Source organism: Melospiza melodia, chromosome 4 (genome assembly GCF_035770615.1).
Source record: "Melospiza melodia melodia isolate bMelMel2 chromosome 4, bMelMel2.pri, whole genome shotgun sequence".
NCBI lineage: Eukaryota > Metazoa > Chordata > Aves > Passeriformes > Passerellidae > Melospiza > Melospiza melodia.
Genome location: NC_086197.1, coordinates 15,931,644 through 15,950,033, shown reverse-complemented (window position 1 = coordinate 15,950,033; position 18,390 = coordinate 15,931,644). Strand labels below are relative to the sequence as shown.

Sequence of the window (18,390 nt, the reverse complement as noted above, 5' to 3'; positions counted from 1 at the left end):
AAAGAATTTAAAGCTGATTTATAAACTGTCTTTCACTGCTTGGTTTATACTGGCCCCACTCACTTTCATCTGACCTTGAAAAATCTCCTGTTTCTAAGATGTTTTTGTCCCTGCTGCAGGGAGCTGTGGCTACTTTCAAGGAGGGAGTATTCCCTCAGTTGCTAGGATTTCTGCATGCAGAGATGAAACTGTGATGGGCCTGAAGCAAGAAGTGCAGTGGAGCTTTGGAGGCCATGAAGTCTATCCTTGGACAAACAGGGAAGCAGCAGTCGTGCTGCCCATGTAACAGCCATCCCACCCGGTTCTTCTGCTGGAAGAACTCCAAGTTAAGCAGCATTTCTGCAATTCTCACTTGCCCTTTGGCCCTAAGGCAGCCCTGGTTCCTGGAAGCAAGCTTGTTCTCCAAGCCCAGTAGCACTGAGCACCTGCTATCTGCCATCCACCCAAGTTCCTCTCACCCACCAGCCCCTACTTTGCCAGGCTGCAGGTATCCAAACCAGATACTGCCACTCCCTTGCTGCCAACGCTTAGACAGGATTTTGGCACCCACACAGCATAAAATCCAGTCAGAAAATCAAGACAAACCTGGCTCCAGGTACCCCTCATGAAAGGGTGCAGTGAACTGCCTCTGGCTGGCTGCCAGGCCCCTCTCCAGCACAGCAGAATCTGGGGTCACAAACCCCCATGGCTCCACACCCCACTGCTGGCACAGCAAAGCTGTTTGGCTTCTGCTGGCTGTGCTGTCTGCCTTGCCAGGATGGACCTGGTACCAAAAAGGAAACAACCTTCACAGCTTATCTGTCTCCTCACAGGGTGTGGGAGTGAGTGACACATTCCTGCACTCTTCCTGCTCAGTGGCTTGGCTTAAGTAGCCAAAAGAGATACTCCTCACTCAGAAAAGAGGACCAATGTTACTTTTTGCCTAAAGTTTGGATTTAATGCAAACATCTCTTTAATGTGTTCATTTCCAAATGCAACCCAAACAGCTGTAGAGGGATTTCTACTGCTTAACAACAACCTCAAAATTTACAAGTGTATTGGAATATTGTGATTTCAGTATTGAAAAAGAGAAAACCCTCAGAAGGAGTTTACTGGCTTGAGTACCTGTTTATTTACCATACACAAGAATGTTACCCCTGCAGTTTCAAAAGTGGAAAACAAGGTAACTTTTCTTTTCTGTGATAATGGAGAAATAACAGACTACAACGTACAACAACCAGGCATTTTATTCTCTGTTTTACTTACACTCATACACATACAAGAATCAAGTTAGAGGTTTTAAAAATACAATAAAAAATATCAATAAAAATATTTCAACTCTTTGCCTAAAAAAAGAATGTTTGTTTCAATTTTCTGGCAGAAGATTAACATGACTTTAGCTATCCTAGTTCTTACCTGAAATTCTGCTTATGTTCAGAGAAAGAAATTCAAACAACCAGTATTCTCATTTGCCATTAACATGTAGATGAACATGGGTTTTGGCAGAAAAACTTACTCTGAACAGACAGGAAATCTTTCCTACATAACTGTTATCCTCCTCAAGGAATGTGCTATTTGCTGACAAGCTCTTTTGCTGACATTAGATTTATCCTTTATGTTCTATTACAAATCTTTCAAAAGAAATAATACAGCCAATTTGCCTGTCCCTATTCTGTGTTGCAGTGGGGTTAAACACAAATGGGAGATATTTAAACACAAATAGGAGAAATGCTGCTAGATCTAGAGTTTACAAAAAAGGGGGTCTGCACAGCCTTACTCCAGCTAATCATGGCCAAGCTCCTGGCTCACAGTGCTGAAGTAATAAAGAGTTACCCAGTGAACACCTGTCAGTCATCATCCAGATGAGTTAAAAAGAAATATACAGAATGTAGCTGAAGATGAGCTTTTTTTTAGGTCATATAGAAAGTATTTCTTAAGGCTTCTGCAGCACAGTGTAGCTAACTTATAGCTACTTTAGCACATTAATCTTATGATAAAGTATCTGTCTATGCATCAGCAACTTTATTCTTAAAAAAATATTTGATAGCTCAAGTTTTTTGATTGCACACATGTAAGCTGACTGCTCAACACTATTATCTTCTTCTGATAGGTATCATTAAATATTCAATCTAATTTTCAGATTTAAAAGGTTTCAGCTCTGTGGCTGAAGACAGGTTCCTAGGTAAGCATGTTTTTCTTGAAAGAAGTCCAATGACAGCTTGATTACACAGGAAATCTGTGAATCTCCTGCACCCAAAGAGGCAGAACAGCTAATGAGAGACAGTCACTCACCATCCTTCCCAGCAGCTCTAAGGGAACTGTAAAGTTCATCCACAGAACCAAGGTACTGATAACCAAGCAGGACAAGCAGTATGTTTCCCTCCTAAGTATGGTATTAAATAACAGTGAGACTTGCCTCCTCTGCTTCCTCCACAGCACCTGCCAGCACTCTTGTGTTTGTAGGCACAGTGAAAGTCATGAAAAACTTGTGTTCTCAGACATGAAATACAGTATTTATTTGATACAGTAAATCATCTGAATCACACAGCACCAAGCAACCTCTGTAATGCTTGTATCTTTGGTAATTGTTTTAAATGAGAAACTCAACAAGTGAAAATAAGTCTCTGCTCTTTTTCAACAAGCAAGTTTAATTGCTGAGGTTTTGTTGGTGCAGATTAAGTAAGAACAAAAAAGAAGAGTGCTGCTATGAATTTATGCAATGAGTTGAGCACAGAGATTGTACAGTCACAGTTGCAAACACCTGAATGTCTATTGTTACAGGAGATAGATTACTAAAAACTTGTATTTTATCCAGTTTTGAGTTAAAAGATAAACAGGTAGAGGGATAGCACCTCTGACCAATGAGCACGTGTAAAAATCTATCCTGAAACAATAACTACAAACTGTTTAAACTTGGCAGTCATGGCCAATCCTCATGCTACAACCATCAGCAATTTCTTCTAATAAATTTATAAAAGGCTCCCATAATGTAGGGTAATGTGAAAGCTGCTACAAATAGGATACAGAAACAGGATTTTAGGAATTCTAAAACATCCTCTGTGTCTTTTTATGCCTTGTTTTCTATTACACAGAAAAGACAGAGAAAAAATGTTTCTGAACACTCACCTATCTGATCACACAGCTTCTTCAAAATCAATTTTTCTCTCTCAAGTCAAAACTAAAAAACTGTTTAAACCAGTTAAACATAAGGATGACAGGTTTTACTGCTATAGAAATCTTGCTGATGCCTGGTATTCTATGAGATACTCTGGATAAATCTGCTGCTTCTCAAAGATGACAAAGATAGAAGGGTTTGAGGAGTTATTCACACAACTGTCATAGAATTTTTGGTTGTCCTTCATGGGAGGCCGAACATAATGAGAACTCCCAAGAGTGAACTCCCCCACCAGCACTCGAGCCAGGAACATGGTCTTGGTGTTTGAGTCTGTCCCACAGTAGTTGTCAGAATAAGATGCATCCCTTGCAAAATAACTTCCTGCAGAAGAGACAGCAAGACAGAGTTTATAAGACACTAAAACAGCAGGAACAAAGTGATACTGTGTGAAAATGAATAAATAAGCAAATCCATTAAGCAATTCATGAACAGCCTTTCCAAAGCCTTCACTTGTCCTCTGTGTCCCTCTTAGTGGCAATGATCATCTATGCACTTTTTAGTTTTCACAGCACACATATTAAAAACCAATGTTTAAAACGTTATCATAATCTTCTAAAGGATTTCCTCCTAACCCTAGATGTCCAGCTCCCCCACCATCACCACAACTCCTCTCCTGGCAGAGGCCACTAATATTCATCAGCACAGCTGGACTTGATCCTTGTGGGTCCCTTCCATGCTCAAAACACACTGTGATCCTCTAACATTTCTGAGAGTTACAAAGTATTCAAGCAGAAAGGTGTGTAGTCAGCCTGTCTCAGCTATTCACTCCATGTGCTGGAACTTTCCTGTAAACAGGACAATATAGAAGGATATAATCTGCTAATAAGACAAAAAAAACTGTAACCAGAATTACATTGAGATTCTTGGGGAAAAAAAAAAAAAAAAAAGAGAAAAAGCCAGGCTGCTTCTCTGTAGGAGTTGGGAGAAACTGGAACAGCAGTAGGCTTGGAATCTAGCAGATGGTTTCTGCTACAACTGACCTCTTCTGTCTTTTCTTGCAAGTACTTAGGAGAGCAGAGGCCAAGGCCTTTTAGAGTGCCTTAGCTCCAAGTGACCCTTGTGAAACTCAGCTCTGTGTCCCACATCATGACACAGAGAAGCCCAGGTCTGGCCAAGTACCACCTTGTAAACTTTAGCCCTCTGCAGTGAGTACTGAGAATTTTTAGCAAGTCAAGGATTACTGAAGGAGCTGGAGAACAACCTTTGCCGTAGACTGTCCCATGAAGGCCACAGATTCTCCAGTCAAAGTTTTGCTGGCAGATGGCATCAATGTCTTTTTTACTGGTCCCATGAAATAAAAATCTCTCATCTGCAGCCTTTCCACCATTGCTCTTCTGCATTAGGTCCTTCTGCCTGCAATGAGAAGCAGAATCTTTGCTGTGGCTGTGCCCACAGGTACCCACAGCTACTCAGAAACAATTTTACACAGAGTATATTCTGAAAATCTTTACAGTAAGGCCTAATTTGGGCATACAAACCTGCTTTCATCACATTATACATAAATGCTTTACTACAAATGTTTTATTTCCTTCACTGCGTCTGAAGAGAGAGGGAGGAATCTCAGTGTTATTTTTTTTCCCTGAACACATAAGTTTCTATTAAGGTTTGCCCTCCCTGAGTTTTGCATTTCAATTTAAAGGCTGTTTCAATTTTGACCAGCTGCAAAACACTGTGCTAAATGTGACTCATTACCAGCTTCAAGGTTTCACTGGAAGGAAGCTGTCATGGACACAGGCCTGGCAGAAGTCAGGAGCAAGGATTCCTCCCACACAGCCCTGAATCTGACTGTTCTAAGCTCTGTGTCTTTACTGAGCTTTGGGTTTGTTGATACCTCTTATCTAAATGTTGATACTAGGTAGGTATTTCAGTGGGAGAGTGGTGGCAGAGGCATTTCAGGAATGCACATTCTATCTTTAGCACAGCACATACAGCTAACTGCAGAAGCAACAAACACCATGCACACACACCAGAGCAGTGTTTTACCCTTACCATTGATACAGTTCCCAGAGGGATGGGTTCTGAACTCTACAAATCTTTTTAATAGCTGCTTTGGGCATTGTGCGCTGAAAGTCCACTTTGACTTTCTTGTATTCTTCAGAAGAACAGTCAAGCTCAATCAGCTGCAAGGAAAAGTTTGAAAAGTTATTTTGCCATGCTTTTGTGCAGCCACTCAATCCCTCTTAATATCTGGGTCCAGATATGCATGCATGCATCAAACAGTATCTAAATACATAGCAGAAATGAGCACATAAATAAGGAATTGAGAATTTATGTTGCAGAAAACCAGAGGATCTTTTTATTTTATACTCCTGACAGCTAGTGAACCCAAACTGCACTCACTGCCTGTTGTGTTTCTAAATCAATTGGAGAGGCTTTAGTCAAACAATTTTAGGGAGAAACATGGTCCCACTACTAAAAATCAGTTCCTTACATGACAGTTCTGAAAGCATGCAAAGCTTACTTGCATATTTTCGTAGGAACATAAAAAATGTCAATGTTAGTCTTGTTTCTTAGTGTCAACTTGTTGAGGATTTGCATTTTGCAAGTTAGTGATTTCTGAGCATCAGACAGTACCTTTTCTGTAGGCACAGTTACTAGAGTTGACAGAGGAGCTGGTGGAAGCAGAGAGGAAGTCAGAGAAAGTATGCCACACATATATTAACCGGGTGAGTTACAAAGGTAAAGAAGTTTACTTCACTGGAATTAATAAAATAATAGTAAATATAATAATAAAAGATCCCATCCTGAACAAGCTGTCTTGAGAAGTTGTGGAGTCTCTCTGGAGATATTCAAAACCTACCTGGACACAATCCTGTGTGACCTCCTCTGGGTGAACCTGCTTTAGCAGGGGAGTTGGTTTCTGTGATCTCCAGAGGTTACCCCACCCAAGCCCAACCATTCTGTGAACTCCCCTGATTTCAGAGCAGCTCTCCAGAGACACACAACAGCCTACAGCTAAGGGAAGGGCTGCTCTGAAGCTCAGAGGCATCATTTACCTCTGCTGCTTTCAGCACATGTTGGGACATCAAAACTGTGTATTTTGGGCACCAGTACCAGTCTTGTTAACACAGCAAATTTGCTGAGCCAAGGGATTAATAGCAGCAGTGGAAGTCCCTGCTGCCAGACTTTTACTGCCACCATTTGTTTAAATTTGAGTCTGGTTTCACCTCCAGGTCTGCCCAGTGTGGTATCAGGTTTAAATTTACCAATACCTCTGTATTATGCTACATAGAAACACTGAACTTGTGATGGAACAAACCTTACATGACAAAACTGACAGAAAGAAAAAACTAAAAAGCTCCAAACCTTGAATCCCAGTTCAGGCAGGGCAGATTTGTCCCAGTGAGCTGGAATGTTCTTAAAACCTTCTGTATGTTTAACACCCCTGTAGATGATAAGACATTACAAATAGACAATTAAAATAAAACTAAGCATGACATTTTATGTACATATTACATTAAACATTTTTGTCAAGCTTAGGGAGAATATAGGCAACTGAACATATCAAAAATATTTCAAAACTGTCATTTCTATTCAGCACATGAAAGTATTTGTTTCAAGTCATCGTGTCAAGACTTAGGTCAGAAAGCAGGATGCCAAATCAGAAAATAAGAAATATATACTCTAAACTCAACACGTAAGGATTTCTCTTGCAGAGTTGAATGTATATATAAAAGCTGTAATAGACCAGGGGAGGTAAATACAAATACATCCAGTATCACATCAATGTGACTGAAACAGGATAGATACAGACCTCCCCTGTACTTACACTCCAATTTTAATTAGTGTGTTTAGCTGCTCTTTTCAGTGTTTAAGCAAAGACTGTGTGCTGCAAGGGAATGTGCAACAATTGGCTGTTACATGCAGCTCTATCTCCTTGCAGGCCCCCACCTTTTGCTCTACCTGTAAAAACTACTGCTTTCCTTTCAGATTGGCTGGCTGCTCTCAAAAGAATTTTTCTGAACTTGCACTTAGCTTTGAAAATTATTCATCTCAAAAAGAGCTAGTACACATAAACACACTGCTACATGTTGAATTATTTCCTACATTTACACACTTCCTGTGGCCAAACCCAAATTTTCTTCACCACAGAGGTTTCTGAACTGATTGAAAACTACTGGCCAGGCTGTAACACTGCCCTGGCAAGACATGGTTGTAGGAAAGGTTTGGCCCTTTCACAATTGCCTTAGCAGCTACTTCTTCATCCTGTTTGCACCCATGGAGGATTCAGCATTCACAAAGCACTAAACCCATCACCCCAGAATGAGCAGCTGTGGTTACCTGGCTTTTGTCTTTTCAACCTCTGCCTGAGAGACAAATTTAGGTCTCCTGCAAATCTTCCTCTCTGTTTTGTAGCAAAGGTTTTTCTGCATCATGGCTGGGGAAAAAAAAACCCAAACAAAATCCCATGAACAATCAAAGATGTTTTGAAAGCCTTCACACTGCAGCCACATTTGTCACCAAGTTGTTTTGTTAAAAACATAGACAAAAAGGCTCCCTCCTCCTCATTTTGCAACCAAGAACTTTTTTCCTACACTTAGTTGTAGATTTCAAACCCTGTAACCACAACCCAACATCTATCACAGACCATTTATTTTTATTGGCCACCAAGAGAAACAAGTCACAGCAACCTGAATTTTAGAGGCATTCCTTCTGGATCTTGGAAACTCTGCAGCTACTGTGACATCATACTAACAATTAACTGTCAGTACCAGCCAGGACAATGAGGCCTTATCTTCAGAGAGAGATACACAGGAAAACAAACAAAAACACCTCTTGACACCACCAAGCCTCGAAATGAAGTTCTGAAAGACATCTACACTGCATATATTTGCCTAAGTTACTAAAAAAGCCCAAACCTTGGAAAAGGGATTGATTCACTATGCAATTTTCACTTCTAAGCTGGCCAAGTTTTCCCAGCAATGCTTTTGATTGAATCACAAACAACACATAATATGTCCTTTCTGGTTTTTTGGTTTGAGGTTTTTGTGATCGGCTTTTCTTCATGCAGAATGAGATAGTAATGAAAAGCTGGATCAAAGACAACTACATCAAACTGACAGTCCAGGCAGGCTGATTCTCATCATTGTTATACATAATTTTTGAAAAAGATGCCAGGAAAAGCAACAGCTCAGAGAGGACAGTACCATCACAAGTAGCTTGTATTTCCTGAACTCTTGGGAAACACTTCTTCCTACCTTGACATAGTTAAGGTGTTTTCTCAGCCTTTCCAGACAGGATGAAAAGAAAATATGTGCAACAATCTTGCAATGCTAAGCATTGTCTGGACCCTACATTTTGTGCAAGTGGTTTTTTTTTTTTTTCCTGCAAACCAGTGATTAAAGTAGAGCAGAAGCTGGCTTGTCAAGTCTTCTAGCAGTTCCTCACCATTTGTGTTGGTGCCAGCATCAGTGTCATACCTGGGACTTTCTGGCAGACATTTTGAAACCTCACAAAAACTCCTCAAAAATAAAAGCTTTGAAAGAATAGAATGCCACTCTGCTTATGTGAACAGCTCTTATCCTGAGAACTTTGATAGAAACTCTGTCTCTGTAAGCATTGCAATTCAAAGTCCAAATTTCTCTCTTCTATCTCTGGTAATAAGGTAATTCAGAACCACCAGATATCTGGGAGGGAAGAACAAAACATAAAAACAAAACAAATGCAACCTACACACAAAATTTATTTCATATTCATGTCTTCCAGCTTTGAAGGTCATCTTTGGAGAACTTTCAGTCAAATAAACTTTCTCCAGGTCATCACTGCAGACAGTAGCAGCTGCATGAAGATCATCCTGTCATGCCAAAAACAGAGAGGAAAAAAAGTTTCTCCTGGTTTGTTACAGAAAAGCAAGTCTAAAAACCAACAACTCTCTTATGTATGTTGGCTGCAGGATATATCAGTGTATGAGAAATCCTTGATTTAGAGTGACACATTCACCAACTAGACCAAGCAAGATGGACCTTCAGAGAAGGAGGCTTTTCTCAGAAGCAATGTAAAAAATGTATTATTACTGTGATCCTATCTGACACAACTCACTGAATAGTTATCTGATAATATTTGTGACTCATCAGTGACCAGTCCCCCACCTGGACCAACCAAAATCACAAGAAAAAGACCCCATTAGGCCTTTGATGCCCATCTGTACAGTGTGAGAGGAAGAGGGTGACAAGAGAGGGGGGGGATATAAGCTCTGTGCACTTTTCAGTAGTTCTGCACTTGTCACCCAGCCTCAGGAGCCTCTCCATTTCTCCACACTTACTTGTTTTCCATACTCCTGCCACGTGCCATATTCATCTTTCCAGTACCAGATCCATTCTGTTGTGAGGATGAAGTGAGGGGGTTTGGTCACAGAGGAGGCTGTAGAAAGACGTCTGACTTTTTTCAACCCACAGCACATGTCATGAAAAGAGATACTGAACGGGAAAAGGAACTCTTCAGTAAAAGCACAATCAAATCTATAAAAAAAAAAAAAAAGAGGGAAAAAAAATCAGAACTGTTTGTGAAGCTTTACTCATAGATTCAGAAGCCCACTACAGATTTGCAAATTAGGTCAATCTCATCCAAAAGCAGGACACAAAGGTGCACTTTCCACTACAATGTGTGCTTTGCACCTTGCACTTTTCACAACTCTGTGTGCTAGCTCTATTATGTGTTTGTACATATTTTGCATTACAGTCCTATGTCCCACATTGGTTCTATGGGCAATGATCATAACCCACTCCTAAATCAGAACACTGGAAAACAGGCACTGCCTTCTCCTTGGTGACCAGCTATATTCTAAAGAGAACACTGACATAACTTAAGAAGGGCTTCCAAGAGCCTGTAACATAGGAGGAACAGGTAATTTTCCAGCATGGCATGTGGCATACTGGGATGAGCCCTTTCCAATACTCTCTTTATGCTATATAACCAGTTCCAAACTCTGAAAGGTATTTCCATATTCTTCACATGCTCTGCTCCCAAGAGGGGGGAAAATCTCATGCAAAGTGAGGTCAGTAGAAGAATGTCAAATAAAACTGCTTATGCAATGACTACATTAGAATTGCAGCAATTTATAGCCACTAAGGATCTGGTACAACACAACAAACTCTAAACATTATAAATTTTTATAAGAGTTTATACCTGGCATTTTTTGGGTCACAATATGCATCTTCTATTTCTTCCATATTCGTGAAGTCCTTCCAGGTATTACCCTCACAGTACTGCCATCTATATGGCAAGTGAAAATGGGTTCTGATACACTTTTCTGTAAAAGTTTAAAAAGAAAAAGAAGTAGGAGATGCAGTATTTTGACAGGCTATGAGAGAACTCCAACATTCCAGGGCTGTGTACCCAGCTGGTGAAATCATCAAAAGGATAGTTTTTGATGATTTCAAAGATGACAGGAAAGTGTTCACCTATGGCTCCATTACAAGCAATAGATCAAAATTTTTCAGCATAAGCAAGCAACACTTGAATTTTAGGCTTAGGTAGAAGTTCAGGTTTTGTATGTACTAGACTCTCTTTGCACATTTAAATTGTGCAGATCATTCTCAAAGAGACAAAAAATGATCACAGGCTCCTACAAGGCTATTATTTAATAAATATGAAAAAAGTGTATTTATGATTAACCACTCTATCACAAAGTGGTATTACTGAGGAAAAATCCAAAGCCCAGCAATGCAGTTTTAAGACAGGAGAAGGACTGTCACTGTTTGACTTCAGATGGTAACTAAGCATAACACTGCCATTTACTCCCATTTCTTTCAGTGAAATGGGGAGAATGGGAAAAGGGTAAATCTGTGGGCTGAAATCAGAACAGGTTAGGAACTGAAACAAAATAGAATATAGCAAGCACAAGTATATATGCATATATCTATATATATATATATACACACTCTTGTATATCTATAATGAAGCTAACAAAAAGTGAGACAGGAACAAAGCCCAATAAATACAAGTGATGCACACTATGTTTGCTCACCACCCACTGACTGATGCCCAGCCCCTTCCCAAGCAGCAATCATCCTCTCCCAGCCAACTCCCCCAGTCTATATGCTGAGCATGATGTTTTAATGGTATGGAATAGCCCTTTGACAAGTTCAGGTCAGCTGTCCTGGCCATGCTCCTTCTCAGCCTCTTGTGCACCACTTTATTGGCAAAACATGGGCAGCTGAAAAATTCTTTACTTTGGGTAAGCACTACTTAGCAACAATTAAAGCATCAGTGTGTTATCAATGTTATTCTCATATAAATCCAGAACACAGCACTGTACTGGCTTCTAGGAAGAAAATTAACTCTGTCCCAGCTGAAAGCAGGGATGTATCCACCACTTATTCCATAGTATTTATACCATGTCTAGGTCCCACACCTTCCAACACAACCCAGTAAACAACCATCACTTTTCCCCTCTTCTGAAAAATACAGACATCATTCCTTTAGTCTCAAAGTCCTTTGCCCTTCAGTAAGTCTCCAAGAGATCCAGAAGAGCAATGATAGCAGTGAGCCAGGTATCAGAGTGTTACAAGAGTTCAAAGTGTCAGTGGGCAGTCACTCCTCAACAGGAGTGAAGGTGACATCACCAGTGCACATGTGCATAAACACCAAGCTAATTTCCACAGCAGAACAAAAGGAAACTTAACTCCAGGCAAAGTCAAGGAGAAACTGCACCACACCTTCATACAAGGAGGCATTCAGTACACAGGTCAAGAACATCAAGGAAAAAAAAAAAGGATGACAAAAAAATCAACAAAAATTCTGGCAAAGCAGCCTTGTTCCTGGACACCTTGGAACATTTTGAAAGGGAGACAGCTAAGACAGATGGAATAGAAGAGTACGAGAAGAAAAAAATTAGAATTCAGAGTATCTTTCATATCTTTCCTGTTTGGAAATGTGACTCTTATCATTCTGCAATCCCTTAGGTAAACACAGGTGGAGTAGCCAATCTTCAGCACAAGCAGATTCTAGAGCAAAACAAAAGATCTCCTTTGTTTGGTGTGCCAGGTCAAACACTACAGCAGTCAAGACAGCAGTGACATTTAACTAAACATAAACTCACAGAAAGTTTCCCCTTTCTGTGAAAGATGTCTACCATTTCCTCTTTATGACAACAGAAAAACAGGCTGGACTTGACACAGTCTGTACTGATACTTGAGACAACCTACCTTTAAAGCCACAACCTCTGTACAGATGATGTAAACATATCTGTTCTGATTCATCCTCCTTTGAAGTTGAGGAATCCCGTCTAGCGCTGGGTTTTCCATCTAGAGGGGGGAATTGGAACCATTAACACACTTCAGATCAACAATGCCTCTTAAAAGTGCTCCTCTCCTTGGAAAGAAGCCTAAAGGCAATGATTGTAACCACCTAACTGCACTCAGCCCCAGAAAGACAAGGAAGCCTTTGATAAACTTGTATACTCAAAGTCCCCTCCCTGTATCCATCCTTTCTGAACTTGATTTCCTTGCAACTGCTGAATTCCTCAGATACAGATTTTTGCTATCCCCACAAAACGAGAATAGAGTCCAATTCCTTTATACTTCCAGATGGACTTGAGTTAAACGTGCGTTCCACACAGCTGATCACACTGGCAGCTATAAAATACAAAGTTTCAAAATCTGATACTTTATAAATTAAAGCACATTAAGGAAAGGAAGAAGGAACTCCAGGCAGAATAGCAGAGACGAGCATACACACTTGAACTCTCCATTCTGTTATCCTTTTTTTTCCCTGCTAAACTATACTTAAATTACAATTCTAAAGAACTTCAAAAGAAAAGTGCAAATGAAATATTACACTTCCAAGAAATAACTAGGATAGTGCTGTTTGTGAATTCTTGTGCCAGACAATCGCTACATTAAAGAAAAACAATTAAAAAGTTTATAATCAGACAACCACTCGTATTCTTAAACAGATCTCTACTTTTATGTATTTTACCTAAAAAACTCCAAAATTATAGAGCTCCCTATTTCCAATTTCTGTTACACTTATTTAACCCCAAGTTTGAGAATTTTATAAACAACAGCACTCTGTTTCTCAGGAACCTCTCTTGACTTCACTTGTCAAGACATAGATCTCTGTCAATGAGATAGGTACAAGGTCCATCCTTGTACACAAATCAAGATGTTAATTCAGTTTTCTCAATGACAGCAGTGAAAATATTAAATTCACTACTATGCCACTCCTGATGTATTCAAAAGAGGACATTATTTACCTTTGCATGGTGAAGATTTGGCATCTTCTATGTCATACATGCTCCTGTTGCCATTTTTTATGTCATACATGTTTCTAAAAGTGGAAGGTAGTTTCTTGATTATGTCTGAGCTCATCCCCTGTTTCTCCAGTTTCTCAAAACATTCTGGATTTAATAAATCATGGGATCGTTTGCAGCTGCTGCCAAATCTGCACTGACCCCGCAGAAAGTACTGGCAAACATGAAGTTTGGTGCAGGATGTTTTAAAGGAACAAGATCCATAAGGTCCATCACCTTTGTTATAATGCAAGCAGACCTTGGGAAGGAGAAGAAAAAAAGAATTTAAACATCAAAGTACAATGTGCTCATTTAGACTGTTTGAATCCATGTTTTGTAGGTTTTTTATGGCTACAATGTGCATACATTTGCTTTTGAAAGAAATATTTATTCTTTCTTTTTGTTTTCCAAATGATTACTTGACAGCTTTTCCTTTGCCCTGCTAATGTTTAGAAAGATCTTTCAAAAGACAACATTCTTACAGACATTCTCAAGATGGGATTTAGTGCTAAATGACACCTCTAATTTTCTAGTTTTGGAGTTTTTTTTACTAAGGGGTACTGAATCTGGCTGGGATGGAGTTAACTTTCTTCATAGCAGACCATACCACACTATGTTTTGGGTTTGGGACCAAAACAGGATTGATAACACATCTCTTTGGTCTGTTTGGGTCAGCTGTCCTGGCCATGCTCCCTTCCTGGCTCCTTGTGCTCCTCCTCACTGGCAGAGCTGCAGAGGCCTTGACTGAAGGTAAGCACTCAGTGGGTTGCCAATGTGATTTTCATATTAAATCCAAAACACAGCCCTGTTTATGATACCAGTAATAAAATTAACTCTATGTCAGCTGGACCCAGAACAGATAAACACCACACAGCCTCTCACTCACTCCCTGCAGGGCTGAGATAAACACAGTTTAATATGGCATAAAATGAAGAGGAAATAACAATGATGATAAAAGAACAGACAAAACAAGAGATGCCCAATGCAATGTTCACCACTCACTGACCAAAGCCCAGCCAGTCCCCACCAGTGTGGCACCACCCCGGGCCACCTCCCCCCTGCTCCACTGTTCAGAATGATGTCACATGGAATGGGGTACCCTTTTGTCCAGTTTGGATAATCCTTTTGTCCAGCTTGGGGCAGCTGTCCTGGCTGCATTCCCTCCCAGCTTCTTGTGCACTCTGAGTCTATGGGCAAGCAGGGCAGTGTGAAAAGCTGAAAAGTCCTTGACTCTCAGCAAAAACTAAAACATGTTATCAACATTGTTTTCACCCTGAATGCAAAACACTGCATTGTATCAGCTACGAGAAAGAAAATTAACTCTATTCCAGCCAAAACTAGGAAATGGTCCAAACTGGACAAAGGGATATTCCATGCCACATAATGTCAAATAATAGTGAGGAAGGGGACAGAGGGAAGGTAAAAGAAAGGGAAGATGGATCCTTCTTACAAGGTCGCACTTGCTCAGAGATTTATTGGGCATCAGTCTGCTTTGAGGTGGTGAAGCAGAAGTGTCTTGCCACACTTCTCCCTGCTTTCCTCCCCTTTCTACACTGTCTTTATCTCCATTCACAGGTTTTGCCACTTCAGTTCTTCTTGTTAATGCTTACCTCCTCTGCTTGTGACAGGGGAGTGAGGAACTGTTCAAGAGCTTAGCTGCCAGCCAGGGTCAACCCATCACAGGCAAGAACAGAGGATGCAGGTTTATTTTTAGATTTGCATTAAGCTAACTAAATTGACAACCAATATCCACATCTGTCAAGCCTCTTCCACGTTGTGATGCTCACTGAAACACAAGACTAAGAAGCTGTTACAGTAATACTCACCTCTGGTAAGAGGGAAGGGTCATTTTGAAGCAGAAGCTGGCAAAGTTCATCATGGTTTAAATGCTCAAGTCCATAGTGCTTTAGAACACGGAGATTGTGGTCTGAGTGGAAGTTGTGAACAAACCTGCATCCCTTCCTAGAACTCAAGAAACCCAAGATCAAAATGACTGGCATTATTTTGATACCCCATGGGCATTACACTGAACAGTGGAAAAGCACACCAAACTAGCTAGGCTCCGAAAAGTCCATATTGCTCATCTATAAAGCCATTATGTGATTTGCAAAGCAGATTACATAATTACTCTGAGGATAATTGCCACGCTACTTCTGATTCACAGTCATTACAGCCTCAGTGCACTCTGACAATATCCGCATGTTTTTGACCTGCAGCTCACAACCACAAAACCAACAAAGCTCCAGAGCATCACCCCCTCTCAGCCAATGAGTGCATCCACCAGGGTCCCACAGCACAGGGACATGGGGGGACACAGCTCTAGCACATTGCCCAGGGTCCCACAGCTCAGGGATGTGAGGGGTCATTCAGCTTTAACACATTGCCCAGGGTCCCATAGCACAGGGACCTGCAGGGACACTCAGCTTAGCACAATGCCCAGGGTCCCACAGCACAGGGACGTGAGGGAACACCCAGCTTTAGCTCACTGCCCAGGGTCTCGCAGCTCAGGGATGTGCCACAAAGTTCATCATGGTTTAAATTCTGCAGCACAGGGACGTGCAGGGACACTCAGCTCTAGCACAGTGCCCAGGGTCCCACAGCACAGGGACCTGCGGGGACACTCAGCTCTAGCACAGTGCCCAGGGTCCCACAGCACAGGGACCTGCGGGGACACTCAGCTCTAGCACAGTGCCCAGGGTCCCACAGCACAGGGACCTGCGGGGACACTCAGCTCTAGCACAGTGCCCAGGGTCCCACAGCACAGGGACCTGCGGGGACACTCAGCTCTCCCCGGCACGGCCCTGCCCACGGGGCAGGAAAGCGCCAGGGTGATGAGCCGGGGAGGAAGTGAAGCTGTGAAAGCACCGCCTGTGTCTGCCACCTTTGCAACAACAAACACGCAAATAAATAAAAGCAGGCAATGAGCATTTCCGACGCGGAAAAGCCTTTACTGAGAGCTCCTTCCCCTGAAGGGGCACACCGAGCCCCCCGCCATGGCGGCCGCCCCCCGCCCCTCACCTGGCCAGCTGGTTGCGGCAGAAGCCCTTCAGGTGGTACTTGCAGATGTGCAGCTGCCCGCAGTGCCCCGGGCAGCCCGCGACGTGCTCCGGGCACAGCCGCACGGGGCTGGTGGCCACCACCACGGCCACCTCGGCCTCCGCCGCCGCCGCCCGGCCGGGCCGCCGCACCAGCGTGAAGCGCCGCGCGTCCCGCAGCACGGCCGCCAGCTGCTCGGCCGAGGGCCGGCTCGGCAGCCGCCGCTGCAGCTCGCCCTGCTCCAGGCAGCCGCCGCTGGAGCACAGCACCCGCAGCGCCTGCAGCGTCAGCGCCATGGCTTTCTCGGGAAGCCCCGCCCGGGAAAGCCTCGGAAACGGAAACGAAAGTGAAAGAGTCTGAGAGGGAACGGGGCCGTGCTCTGCCCCCGCGGGGCAGTGCCTTGCTCTGGGTGAGCCGGCGGCAGTACCGGGGCACGACCCTTCGCCTCCCTCCTCTACCTGACTCTTAGGATGTATTGACTGTTTTCAATCACATGTCACCAGCTGGGAGGTCACACATTTCCTGTAGGAAAAAGCAGGTTTAGGGATGAACGGAGCATCAGGCAGGTGAATGGAGCTTCACCGCCTTAAGTTACAGGGAGAAGGCTGGTGTCTGAATTCGGCCGTCAAAAACATCTCAGTTTATGGTTTCTGACCTGTGCCACTTTTCTGATGATACATCGTGAAGGTTGCTCTCACACTCCTTTCGTTTCGATATCTAAATTTAAATCTCGGTCATGGTCACACATCTGGACACACAGCTGCCTGCTTGCAGTGCTCACGCTGGTACACCACTGCTCCTGCCTGCACAGCGGCCAAGGCACCAGTGTGGCCATCAATGTCCTCATCCTCTAGGAACTCCCAAACTCTTCAGAAGGGTGCCCGTCTTTTAATTAAGTGCCTTTGTCTGGGTCATTTTGGCACTTCTGGTTCTGCTTCACAGTCACTCATGTGAGATGCAGAGCTGTGTTTCGTGTCAGGTACAAACAGGCGACGTGTGTACTTGTGATTGCGATATGTGTGGACACTGACAATGGGATAGTTGTGAATTCTAATAATAACTGAGGAAAATAAAGCATGGGAAAAGGCCTTTGAATGTATCTTTTGTTTGCAATTAACCCTGGTTGATTTAGGAGCATTGGAATTAAGGTGTTAAAGATCTTGCTTTTTGCTTGCATTTAATCCATAAAAAGCTCTGCAATAATAACCTTTTGAAGTATAATTTTAGAATATTACTTGTATCCTTGAAACTATAGCTTTAGAATATATATAAAGGAAATATGCTTATCTCACTCCTTATTGAAGCAGAGATAAACAGCTTGAGAAAGGAAGATGAACATCACCTCAAGGGTTATGGTTTCGACCAAGGGAAGCTGGACATCACTGTTATGAGATTTATAGTCCTTGCAATTAAAAGGTGGACACACGTCTGGGGAACTGGACCCCACCAGATGGGATCAGTCTTTCTTCTTTCGGAAACTGGACCGTCACCATCTGGGGATACTCCTTTGAGATACATCCTGAGAAATTAAAACACAATAGTGTATAGAATTGTGATGTGATAATTTGGAATAAAAATTGCTGATGAGTAAAAGATTGGAAATAGAAACTGCTGAAAAAATCTGATGAGTACCCTTATAAATACCTGTAACCATCAATTATCGGTGTGCAGTTGGAGGGAAAACTTCCCCCACTGTACCCAGCACTGTATTGCTCATACTTTACCATATCAAATAAGAAATTGATTGCTGCTTGAATATTGGCCTAGTCAAGCTTCTTATTCATAACACTCAGAAGCATGCCTTAAATGGTGGCACAGCAATGATGCAAAGTGCCATCATTTCAGTCAGACTAGCAGTAGAAGGCATAGGGACTCTCACCGATGGTGGTTCTTGTTGAACAAAAGTCCTGCCTCCTTCCTTCTTTTGCCAGTCCTGTTCTGTTGTGCCTTTCCCCTTGTCTCGTCTGAC

General features: G+C 42.2%; 1 protein-coding gene across 1 annotated transcript; it reads right to left on the bottom strand.

Moving 5' to 3' along the window:
• Window positions 1-1,208: 1,208 nt before the first annotated feature.
• On the bottom strand, window positions 1,209-17,268 carry LOC134417924 (protein mono-ADP-ribosyltransferase PARP12-like). The gene is made up of 13 exons (XM_063155795.1): window positions 17,120-17,268; window positions 16,404-16,748; window positions 15,212-15,347; window positions 13,350-13,644; window positions 12,301-12,399; window positions 10,280-10,403; window positions 9,417-9,612; window positions 8,828-8,948; window positions 7,436-7,532; window positions 6,461-6,539; window positions 5,144-5,274; window positions 4,356-4,507; window positions 1,209-3,475 (listed from the first exon to the last, which is right to left on the bottom strand). Exons 1-13 carry the CDS (start codon window positions 17,266-17,268, stop codon window positions 3,207-3,209), a joined length of 2,193 nt encoding a protein of 730 aa, XP_063011865.1. The 3' UTR covers window positions 1,209-3,206.
• Between the last annotated feature and the right edge of the window lie 1,122 nt (window positions 17,269-18,390).

Excerpts from the sequence above, each read along its gene's own strand:
- LOC134417924 (XM_063155795.1), bottom strand. The coding sequence starts at position 17,268 with ATGAGGACATTGATGGCCACACTGGTGCCTTGGCCGCTGTGCAGGCAG. Across the intron at positions 6,540-7,435 it reads GTTGAAAAGACAAAAGCCAG|GGGTGTTAAACATACAGAAG; the intron begins GTAACCACAGCT and ends TATCATCTACAG. Across the intron at positions 4,508-5,143 it reads CTCTGGGAACTGTATCAATG|GCAGAAGGACCTAATGCAGA; the intron begins GTAAGGGTAAAA and ends TTCTCATTGCAG.